This window comes from Canis aureus, chromosome X (genome assembly GCF_053574225.1).
Source record: "Canis aureus isolate CA01 chromosome X, VMU_Caureus_v.1.0, whole genome shotgun sequence".
NCBI lineage: Eukaryota > Metazoa > Chordata > Mammalia > Carnivora > Canidae > Canis > Canis aureus.
The window spans coordinates 88,860,818-88,873,146 of record NC_135649.1 but is presented as its reverse complement, the minus strand read 5'-3'; the positions used below and the strand labels follow the sequence as shown (position 1 = coordinate 88,873,146).

The 12,329-nt window shown below is 34.8% G+C and overlaps 1 protein-coding gene across 3 annotated transcripts in view; it reads left to right on the top strand.

The window, feature by feature from the left end:
• Positions 1–12,329, top strand: part of USP9X (ubiquitin specific peptidase 9 X-linked) — a 178,047-nt gene that overhangs the window by 71,538 nt on the left and 94,180 nt on the right. For all 3 annotated transcript variants that reach the window (XM_077888368.1, XM_077888369.1, XM_077888367.1), the window contains exons 3-9: positions 1,850–1,995; positions 4,092–4,171; positions 6,528–6,640; positions 8,166–8,384; positions 10,929–11,044; positions 11,248–11,499; positions 11,573–11,711. In XM_077888368.1, the coding sequence (XP_077744494.1) occupies positions 1,850–1,995; positions 4,092–4,171; positions 6,528–6,640; positions 8,166–8,384; positions 10,929–11,044; positions 11,248–11,499; positions 11,573–11,711 (1,065 nt within the window). The remainder of the gene's footprint in view (positions 1–1,849; positions 1,996–4,091; positions 4,172–6,527; positions 6,641–8,165; positions 8,385–10,928; positions 11,045–11,247; positions 11,500–11,572; positions 11,712–12,329) is intronic.

Genomic DNA, 12,329 nt, shown 5'->3' with positions numbered 1-12,329 from the left:
CCATCACTCGGTTACACTATTGCCCACCCACCTCCCCCATCTGCAACCCTTTATTTGTTTCCCAGAGTTAGGAGTCTCTCATGGTTTGTCTTCCTCTCTAATTTCTTCCCCACTCAGTTTCCTCCTAAAAAAACGATTCTTAATGATGTAGGGAAATAATCAAATGTTGAATGGAAAAGGACATAGATTTTACCTAAGCAGGTAAAATCTCGACTTTAAAATTTAGATGAGATTTGTGGCTCTTTAGGACAAAGATTGCAAGAAAATAATTAAAAATGTCAGTGTTGCTTATCTGTTGGTGTGGTATTACATGTTTAGTTACTTTTATCTATGATTTTTGTGAGCATGCATAATACATATGTATCAGGGGAGAGGGTTTTTTTAAAAAAAAAATAAGCAGACTTCCTAACATATTTTAAGTGCTGATATTTCTGTTGGGCTTCTAACATTTGAGTTCTGTGCTATATAGATTTCTTTCTTTTGTCTTGGGACTAACTCTGTAGCACCTGGACAATGTTTACCATCTTAAATAAAAGTTCACCATTTGGTTGCAAATTGGTTCTATAAGTTCATGCATAAATTTTGTAAGTAGAACATATTAATGGTGATATGCCCAGCTGTCTTCAATATGTGCATTTACTTATGCAGCTGTTCAGTAGGTAATAAAATGATAGGGAGAGGATCCTTCTTTTCCATGAGGGCCATCAGCCTACAATGGGTAGAAAATTCAAGAACACATGAGCAAAAATCAGGTTAAAATTTGTATTGGTTTCAGGTTGCATTGGTGGCTCAGTGGTTGAGCATCTGCCTTCAGCTCAAGGCATGATCCCCCGGTCCTGGAATGGAGTCCCTCCCTCTGCCTATGACTCTGCCTCTCTCTCTCTCTCTGTGTGTGTGTGTCTCATGAACAAATCTTTAAAAAAAAAAAAAAATTTATATTTCAGTTTAAAAGAGAAAATACCATCTGCTCTTTAAAGTAATAATATAAGGGTCATAAAGTTCATTTACTTAGTTTCAGAAATATGCATATCTAAAGAAGGAAGAAAGAGAAAGATGCTAAAAATGAAGAATGAAAATGTATAAAATTAGACCTATTAGTTGAAAATGATGTAGCTTATTTAGAAACAGCAATCATGAAATTTTATTTATTTTTTTAAAGATTTTATTTATTCATGAGAGGCAGAGACAGGCATAGACAGGCAGAGGAAGAAGCAAGCAGGCTTCATGCAGGAATCCCGATGCGGGACTCAATCCCAGATCTCCGGTATCATGCCCTATGCCAAAGGTAGACACGCTCAACCTGTGAGCTACCCAGGTGTCCCATGAAGTTTTAATAATTGTTTGGGTAGTCGTTTGAGACTACGGAAATTGCTGAATAAAAAATTTTCCTTTCAAATTAAAAAAATGAAAGTTAGAAATCAGAACCTTCTGTCTGTGAAATGTGAAATGCATTGTTTCATATTTGTACAATAATTCCTGTTGTGACAGGGCTCATATAATAGGAAATGGAAGCAGAGAAGCAATATACATTGTGGTTAAGAACACAAACTTCAGAGTTAAACCTGGATTCAAATCCTGACCATAGATTTGAATCTGTGTGACCTTGGGCTAGTTACTTTATGTCCAAGTTTGATTTTTCATCTATTAAATGGCTGTTCAATGCTTCTTAGGCTGTTAAGAGTTAAATGGAATTATTTTGAAGTATAATATCACAGAGACCACCTGAAACATCATAAAGCTACAGTGATTTTTATCTTTAAAATTTCCCCTTTACTGTGTTTGTTTGACTTATTAGATGTTGTACATGTTATACAAACCTTAATCTGAAATAATCTAATTTTTTATTAAGACTTCATCGCCTGATTCTTCCAATGAAAATTCCCCGGCAACTCCCCCAGATGAACAAGGTCAAGGTGATGCCCCACCACAGCTTGAAGATGAGGAACCTGCATTTCCACATACTGACCTGGCGAAGTTGGATGACATGATCAATAGGTGAATTAGTTTTTTTTTCTTAATATGTGTAATACACAGGAAAACCAACAGTTTCTCAGCATAATTATTAGTAGTAAATAAGAGAAAGAGTGGACAGAAATATTATAGTAGCCACACTGCCTCTTTAATAGCCTTAACATCTTAGTGCTTACCAAATATTTTGTAACCTGTGGTTCTTAATGGATTTAAAGAATGGAAGGGAGTAACAGTGTCAATAAAGTTTTCAGATTAATGATGATGACCCATGCTGGTGTGTTTCTGAAGTAGAACCATATGTGTGATTTCCCTCTTTCAGAGTTTATGAAGATTTTTTCTTTCTTCATTTTTTCTTTTTTGGTACGTTGATTGCTACAGCTGCTGGATGATTTTCATAATTTTTTACTTGGTCCCTGAGGTAAGCCAGGTCATTAGAACATTGAGTTCCTCACAGCCTGCCCCTTATGAACTCTCGAGTAGTCTGAGGCATTTAACCATCTCAGCCTTTTGTTTCTCTTGATCTTCACCTCAGGGGCAAGTTCGGAGTAATAATTTTTTATACTTGTAGTGGGCAACTCTGAGAGTGAAAGTTTAAGCTTGTGTGCAGGGGTTGAAAAAGGTCTAAAGAAGATAAGGGAAGAGTGTGTTGGGGAACCCCCACATGGGTGTGGTCTTCACCAAGGCTGTGGGGCCCAACAAGTGAGTGCTAGGGAGGTGTGACAAATCCTCCCATCACCATTGCCACCAAAGCAGAAAAGTAAAGTACGGAAAATAAACTTAGAAGCATTTGACTTTACTAAATTTCCTTGTTGTGTTTCACTTTCTAAAAAATCACCTTCTGTTACGTATATAATACAGAGAAACCCCTTGCCTCCCCCCCCCCAAATTCTGATTATATATGTAATTATGTACTGTTGAACATGGAAATACTATGTTGATAAAGTTCTATAATTTCCTTCTTCTGTACAGATATCTTAAAAAATTACTAACCATAAGAAGTATGCTTTTCAGATTATTTTTACTTTTACTATCATTTTTATTGATTTTTCTACAGATAAGAGGTTTTTACTATATCATTTTATAACTTTTTCATTTATCTTGAAATTTTTTCCTATTATATTTTTAACTCATTGTTTGTAATAGTATATTTGAAAGAACACTTTGTAATTTTAGTAGATACATATAATAATAGTATACAATGAGTTGTAGTCAAAAAACCAGAAATAGTAGTTATTTTAGTGTCTGAGTATGTTTTCTCTAGAGCAGTGACCTAGCAAAAGGTTTTATAGTTGCTTTTTGATTTATCAGGTGATTGGTGGTGGTTAGTAAAGGGTACTTATTATGCAGACTTGAGGACAAAGTTGTGTATTAGCAAATAAATTCTCAGGGGAAGATAAATACAAATGGTGTCTTTATGTGAATAAAAACAATGACAAGGGTGGTATGCATTTGAATATATAGTCATGGAGCACTTTTTTCAAAACAAGGGTTTAGGGAGCAGTGAGGAGGATGAGGAGAGAGGGTTAGGGTGTAGGGGAAAGTAGCCTTGGAGGTGGTTGAGCTGCCAGTGGGGCCAGAGAAAACACCACCTGGGTGCTCACTGCATCCTTCTTGGAGGGAGGGGGGTACCTGTGGTGGCAGAGAGACTTGGGAGAGCCACATCTCCCTTAACCTTCAGGAATAACTGACTATCAATTGAGGCAGAAATCTGTCATTTTCCACCTAAATGCTGCTGCCTTGTGAGGAAATTGAAGGCAGGTAAGAGGTTCATCATAATCCTGAAAGAGCACTTTCCTATGAACGTTAACAATAGGTATCCATTTAATTGATACTTGATTATTATTTCTAGTTTTATATTCTGTTATTAAAGTAATTTCCTTCCTCCCCTTGCTATCTTTTGTTTGACAGTTTTTAAAAAATTCCCTTTGTAGAGACAACAGATGGATCTTAGTTCCACAAAGTAGATATTCTGCCAACCTTGTTGTTTTAATATTTTAAAATTTTTAATTATTAATATTTAATATTTTCATGGTGAGGCAAGTATAATTAGTAACTCATTTATAGTGCTTCTTTTAGAGTGTAACCAATAAACATCTTTTTGTATTATTTAAAACTCTTAGGCCTCGCTGGGTGGTTCCAGTTTTGCCGAAAGGGGAATTAGAAGTGCTTTTAGAAGCTGCTATTGATCTTAGTAAAAAAGGTAAGTTTGTATGTTCTTATGCTTTTCATAATGTATACTACTAACACATTTTCACTTCATCCCTGAAGACTTTGTTCCTCTCTTATAAACAGTTATTGGGGGAAGCTTGGGTGGCTCAGTGGTTGAGCGTCTGCCTTGGGCTCGGGGCATGATCTTGGTCCAGGGATCGAGCCCTATGTCAGACTCCCTCTGGGGGGCCTGCTTCTCCCTCTGCCTGTGGCTCTGTGTCTCTCATGAATCAATATATAAAAATATTTTTAAAAAGCCTTATTGGATATTCCTGGACTAGAACGTCTAACTTAAGTTTTCTTGCTATTGCTTATGATACATACCTAGAACAAGGGTTCACATCCTTTGGACAGCCTTCAGGCATGTTTGTGAACTCACCGAAGTCATATATAAAATTTGTGTATATTCATTTTTATTAGATTTTTAAGATTTTCGGTATTTTATAATTGTCTAGTTTGCATGTTGATTATTTTTTTAATATACAGAAAAGATCTAATTTCTTTTTTAAAGAAAAGCATGAAAGATGAGGTCTGATGTTTTTACCTTGTATAGAAGTGAAAGCTTGACAGTAGATTTTTTTTTTTAATGACTTGGGTCTGCTTTAGGTACAGTTGAATTCTTAGTAAAGGACGACTGTTGTAATATGGTCTTCATTTTTAAGGCATTGGAAATTAGGAAAGTGGCAGTAACGTTTCAATATCTGAAATAGGGTACCTATGGATGTATTCCGTCATTAGGCATTATCAGAATTGAAGTTGATTATTATAAAAATTACTCTGCTTACATTTGTCTCCATGGCAAGGGTGATACTTCCTTCATCTTAGAATAATTACCTTCCTTTATTTAAAGAATGTCTCTCCACACCTTTTTAATCTTGTAAAAATAATCTAGTAAAGTATAAAAATACATTTCCAGATTACAGTTATTTACTGCCAAATTTCTTTTGTTCATTTACACATTTATTGAGCAAAATTTTGAAGATTTTTGCACTAGGCATGTTGTACTTCCTGGCTGTACAATGCTAGGTAAGAACACACAATGGTATTTTATTTACTATTCATTGACATTCACTGGACATGTAGCCCCCACTATCTATCTTTTCTGGGACCATGGTTTATTTTAGGAAAGGTTCAGATTTTTAAATATAATCCTGAGTTTCAGTGTCTTCTCTTGTGCAATCAAAATCCTAGAACACTTTATATACAAATTTGTGGCTTTTCACTTTGTCCTCAAGAGTTAAAGATTTTCAAAGGGTGCCTGGATGGCTCAGTTGGTTGAGCATCCTACTCTTTTGGCTCAGTTCATGATCTCAGGGTCCTGAGATTGAGCCCCAAATTAAGTGCTCTGAATTGAGCATGGAGCTTGCTTAAGACTGACTGTCGCTTGCTTTCTCTTTCTTTCTCTCTCTCCCTTCACACACCCCCTCCTCCAGTGTGTGTGCTCCCCCACTCTTTCTCTCTCTGAGACAGAAAAATAATAATTATGAGAAAAGTTTTTTCTTTGTGTTTGGTGAGGTGTAGGGTATGTCGCTGTGTTGCCTTTCTGAAATAAGGTGAAATTAAGCAAAACTATACAGAAGCATAGATGCTAGGACAGTCAAGAGAGACGAGACAAAACCATTCATCTTACTCAATGAAACACTTATGTAAAATAGTTTAAGGATATTGGTGTCTAATGGATCATGTACAACTAAAATTAGATTTTAAAAATAGTTGTGAAATAATCATTTTATGGGGCACCTGGGTGGCTCAGTGGTTGAGCATCTAACTTCGGCTCAGGTCGTGATCCTGGGGTCCTGGGATTGAGTCCCGCATCAGGCTTCTTGCAGGGAGCCTGATTCTCCCTCTGCCTATGTCTCTGCCTCTCTCTCTTTCTCTCTGTGTCTCTCATGAACAAATAAAATCTTTAAGAAAAAAAAAAAAAACACATCATTTCCTACGGTTTAATGTTTATCTTCAGAGAGTAAAATTTTGTGAAGCACTTAGATTCCCTCTCAATGGTACTGGCAACCATTTTGTGTTTAAGATCTGTTGTCATAATTTGAAATGTTTGCAGTCCACCTTGCTGTTACTTGGTTTGATGTGCTTTTATTCAATTAAATAGTTTTGAAATTCATTGATTTCTTTGTTTCGGAATCAGCTACCTTCTTGATGCATAGGAACTTTGATAATACCTATGTATGTTTATCTTTTTGACCTCATAATGATAGATAATGCTGTGAGTTTTTTCCAAAGCTAGTCTGAATTTCTTACCTCTCAGTAAATTATTACTTTTTATCATATAATTTGACATTTTGAGACAACCAGAAAAATACTTTGTTTACATTAATTGTCTTCCTTTTTCTTAGGCCTTGATGTTAAAAGTGAAGCATGTCAGCGATTTTTCCGAGATGGGCTAACAATATCATTCACTAAAATCCTTACAGATGAGGCAGTGAGTGGCTGGAAGTTTGAAATTCATGTGAGTCTTTCATTTGACTTTAAAAAATCAGATTTTCCTAGTGTTGCCTGTGTTTTCTCATATATATGTAAAATACATATTTGGTTGTATATTTGATCCACTAATTGAATTAAAGATCTAAAACTGAGAAACGTTAAAAATACTTGTTATAAATTATAATTTCTTTTTTTTTTTTTTTTTTAAATTATAATTTCTATCGAAGGGAAGCATAATCTTTTAGGAGTGTGGGATTTAGAATTAGAGACCTTTGGTTTAATCTGTCTCCTGGGTGCTTTGTGACCTTAGGCTGTTCACCATGTTTCATTAATTGTGAAATGCACCACACATTTATTTTATGGACCGCCAAGGAAGGAAAACACCTAACTAAGGTGGGGAGTCAAATACGTGGGACACAAAGGCTCAATGCAGAGAAATAAACTTGCCATACAGAAAGAGATGCGAAAGAAACCCATACGTGTCAACTATGGTATCTTAGAGGGGGTAAAAGTCTCCTGAAGATTTAAACAGGCCAGCATTCAAAGAGTTTTGTAATTTGAAATCAGATTATAGTTGTGAAACAAAAAAAAAACTCCTTAAATGGATAAAGTGATCTCAGGTTCATGCTATGCCCAAGTGATTGGCAGAGGCAAACACAGGTTTTCTCTACAGTACCTCCAGTTGAAGAAACTACAAGGCCTTGATTATAAGATACAATGGAACTTCAGAGTTTTTAAAAAGTAAAAAAAAGTCATGCATCTTAGGTCTGTAGAATGCCAAAATTATTCGAATTCTCTTTCTCTATTCATACTGTGGAAATCTAGTCATAAATTGTGAAGCAGATATTTTTGTGCTCTGTGAACTATTTTTCAGATAGAACCATAGCACAGAAATCCCATCTTCAAATTCAACGTGTAACTTTATAAGTAAGGAAATGGAAACTTTGGAGGTGCTATCAGACTTTTTCATTGAGGCTTAGATAGCAAATCAATTCCATCTTAGATAAATAAAATACTGTGTAGATTTTAGAATAGCTGCCTCTAGTGTGCAAATTCCAGAGAGGAAAAAAAAATTTGCATCTTATCTGTTGATGTAGAGCAGTACCTTGTTCATTTCGTAAGCCATTGCAAGTTTTTTTTTTTTTTTTTAAAGATTTTATTTATTTATTCATGATAGTCACAGAGAGAGAGAGAGAGGCAGAGACACAGGCAGAGGGAGAAGCAGGCTCCATGCACCGGGAGCCCGATGTGGGATTCGATCCCGGGTCTCCAGGATCACGCCCTGGGCCAAAGGCAGGCACCAAACCGCTGCGCCACCCAGGGATCCCGCAAATGTTTTTTTTTTAAGCGGGTACTATATAAAGGACAGTAAATGTTAGTTGGTTTTTTGATATATCAGTTTGATCCTAATATTAAACAATTCAAATGATCAGTGTTAAAAAATGGAGTGATCATAATTAAAATATAGTTAAGATAGGAAGGTATTTCTATTTGGAGTTACAGTGTTTTTTGATCTTCTAAAAATCACTTTTCCTCCTTACATAATACAGAGGTGTATTATCAACAATACTCATCGCCTGGTGGAACTATGTGTGGCCAAGTTGTCCCAAGACTGGTTTCCACTTCTAGAACTTCTCTCCATGGCCTTAAATCCTCATTGCAAATTCCATATCTACAATGGTACACGTCCGTGTGAATCCGTTTCCTCAAGTGTTCAGTTGCCTGAAGATGAACTCTTTGCTCGTTCTCCAGACCCTCGATCACCAAAAGTGTGTTGGTTTGTTATTTTCTAATTAATACAGTTTTGGTCTCCAACAGAGATGTAAAAGATCTGAACTGCTTGTTAACGTGAAGAAGAGTAGTTTCATGTTCCTATTGAAGGGATTCTGCATTATTTTATGTTTTGGATTCTTTTTTCCTTTCCAGCTTTACTTGAAGCAGAATTGACAAAACTGTTTTGGATTGTGTTTTTTTTTTTTTTTTTTTTTTTTTTAAGCTTTCTCTACAGTTAATTCCCATTGTTTCTTCCCAGCTCCTTGGGAAATAGTCATAAATTGAGTTAATATGAAGCAGGCCATAATTTTTGTCATAGAAAAGGGTAGAATAGGAGGCGATTTTCCCCCCTTCCCTGGCCATGATCACTGTAGATATTCTGATGTCTTGACTTGAGGATCAAGTATATCCTGTGAATGTCTAATAATGTGTCATAAAAGTAAAATTATAGAAATTATAAATGAAAGAAACTAAAATTTATGAGTATCAATGAAATATATGTAGTATGCATCAATGTAAAAGTTCTTGGATGTAAATGTTCTATATTGGCATAAACAGTATACAAAATCTATCCTGGAACTGTACATCTTTTAATAAATAGTAAATAACAATATATAGTTTTTAAATTTTAGAATTTAGGGAGACTTTTTAATATTATGGGCATTATAAAAAGGAAAACCTAGACAAGATAATTTGAATTTATACATAAAACTTTGGTTTATTTCTGTTAAAAGTGGAAATCCTGAAAATGTGTTAAACTGAGGGCTGGGATTTTTTTTTTATATTTCCCAAGATTCATGTTTTTGCCACTTCATGCCTGTTTTTGTTTTGGTAAATCAAATTAGTATCTAAACAGTTAAAATCTCCAAAATATACCTGTGATTTTTGCTGTATAGTTCAATGATAATGTTCAAGGGACTCACAGGGAATAACTTGATTTAAGATGGCTTCTGGCTGAAGATCTCTTTTTATCTTTCTTTGAAGCCTAGCTCTTGAGTATTATTAATTACAGTGTTCCTAATTGCTTAAACATAACATCAAAGCTGAAAACGTTTAGTAAGATTCGCTTTAGAATTTTTTTTTTTTAACCTTATGCACATACACTATTTTATATATTCGTGTTGTACATAACTACTGAGCGTATCAGCCTATCAGTCTCATTCTAGTTTCTGGGGAAATTGAAGTACAGAATTGCTTAATGCCATAAGGGACTCATAAATTAAAATGCTCAAGTTTTAAATTGTTTAGAAATAACTTTTTAAGACCAAATAAAAAGATAGGAAAATACTATAATGAACTTAAATAGAAAAATGGTTAATTTAGTACAGAATTTAATTTAGATATAAAGTCCTATCAAAACCACCTTTAGCTAACATAAGTCTCTTTGAAAGCATTACCTAACAAAAAAAAAAAAAAAGAAAGAAAGTACTTGAGATGTTCATTTCCCTTTGTCCTGGACACATTTTTTTGTTTTTGTTGTTAAGTACGTGTTGTAGAAATTATTTGTATTTAAGACTTAGTAGTGAAATTACCTCCCACCCGCCCTTGGTTTTCCCTCAGTGGATTCTAAAATGTGGCCTTTTAAAAGAAACCAAGGTATAAAAGGTTGTCTTGGGCACATAAATTTTTTGATCAATTTGATTCTTAGATATGTATATAACCTCTTTTTTTGCATGTAAGCATGCTTTTAACTCCACAAACCATTGGCTGTCCTAACTGTATTGGACTTTGAGTGATTGCTGTCCCTTAGGGAAGATTTTGAAAGACAGTCCATAGTTATTGGATCGTTGGTTAACTCTAAGCTGAGAATTGGCATGAGCCAGCAAAAGCATCAGCCAACATGTTTTATTTAGTTAGGAGCAACAAAAATACCAGGGTTAGCTTTTAATTAATAGTTCACTCTCAGGCTTTAAGATTATTGTTTTCATAGGGAATTTTTAATTATTTATAACTACAATAAAAAGTAAATTCAAACATTATTTTTGGTTACCAAATATCTTTTTCTTATTTTTTAAAGTTTTTTTTTTTAATTTTTTTATTTATTTATGATAGTCACATAGAGAGAGAGAGAGAGGCAGAGACACAAGCAGAGGGGAAGCAGGCTCCATGCACCGGGAGCCCGACGTGGGATTCGATCCCGGGTCTCCAGGATCCCGCCCTGGTCCAAAGGCAGGCGCTAAACCGCTGAGCCACCCAGGGATCCCTTTTTAAAGTTTTTTAATCTCCCTAAGCTTTTAAAAATAACTTTCAGATAATAAGATTTTCTCCTACAGTAGGATCTCTGAAATAGAAACCTGACATCTAATTCCTGTTCATGAGTTCTGTTGGTACAAACAACTGTGCCCTAGTGATTTAATCTGTACTGTTGCTTTTGCTTTTTTCTCACAGGATTACTGTAAATAATATGAAGTATTTCAAAGATGATTTTACATAATGATTTTCTTTTATTGAATTTCCTGTTTTAATCAAGAAAGTACTTCAGATGCTGCTTTTCTTCCTTAAAATCAGGAAGTCAGCCTCTTTCATTAACTGTATTACAGGGTTGGCTGGTGGATCTTCTCAACAAGTTCGGCGCTTTAAATGGGTTCCAGATTTTGCATGATCGTTTTATTAATGGATCAGCATTAAATGTTCAAATAATTGCAGCCCTTATTAAGTAAGTTATGTTTTTAAGTGAATCTTACGTGTATTATAGGAATTGCTACTTAATTCCTTGATAAAAATTTTTTTCAATTATGGTTTCCTTTTTAACTGATAACTACTAACTTTTTAAAAGTAATATAAGTAAGTCTGAGTTCAATCCTAGTTGATTGTAGGAAAGCAAATATTATAAGAGTTGTTTTGTCTTTCTTCTTTCAGACCATTTGGGCAATGCTATGAGTTTCTCACTCTTCATACAGTGAAAAAGTACTTTCTTCCAGTAATAGAAATGGTCCCACAGTTTTTAGAAAACTTAACTGATGAAGAGCTGAAAAAAGAAGCAAAGAATGAAGCCAAAAATGATGCTCTTTCCATGATTATTAAATCTTTGAAGAATTTAGCTTCAAGGGTTCCAGGACAAGAAGAAACTGTAAAAAATTTAGAAATATTTAGGTTAAAAATGATACTTAGGTAAGATGTTTTCCTCTTGAAATAAATTGTGTGAGTGTTTAGAATCCTACTTAACACTGAATTTCTCTTCTAGATTACTGCAAATATCGTCTTTCAATGGGAAGATGAATGCACTGAATGAGGTTAATAAGGTGATATCTAGTGTATCCTATTATACTCATCGGCATGGTAACCCTGAGGAGGAAGAGTGGCTCACAGCTGAACGAATGGCAGTAAGTCCTTTGGTTCTTCTGTTATAAGTGCTAGAGGAGAAAATGGCATCAAGTGTTTAGAAACTTTTGTGGCATTTTGACATTGCAACATATTTCCTGTATTTTTACAAACACACCTGCAACAGATTAGAATAAAAATGGACCTTTGCCAACTGAAAAGTATATTTCGCTAGCATATGGGGGGGAGGCGTAAATACTTATTAAGTTGAATACTATAAAGTTACACAGTATGGACTATTACATTTTTGTATTGTGAGTTATTAGAATTTTGTTCTATTGGTATCAGTATTAAATAAATGCCAGTCAGCAACATAGCATACTGTTACAGAAACACGGACTTGGGAAGCATGCAGTCTTAATTCTAGTTCCACTTCTCACACTTCTGAGCCTGATTACTTTTACTTTAATAGGATAATATATCCCTTGTTAGGATTATTTGGAAGATTAAAGAGCCCATGGATAAGCAATAGTAGCATAACTGATGAATAAATAAAAGCAAAAAATTAAAAGGGCGTGTTTTCACCAGAATCCCATCTGATGTAAGGAAACCAAAGATCTTAAAATGGGTCTTGTACCCACTCTACCTAAACCATTGTGCTTACTGCACTTAAATACTAC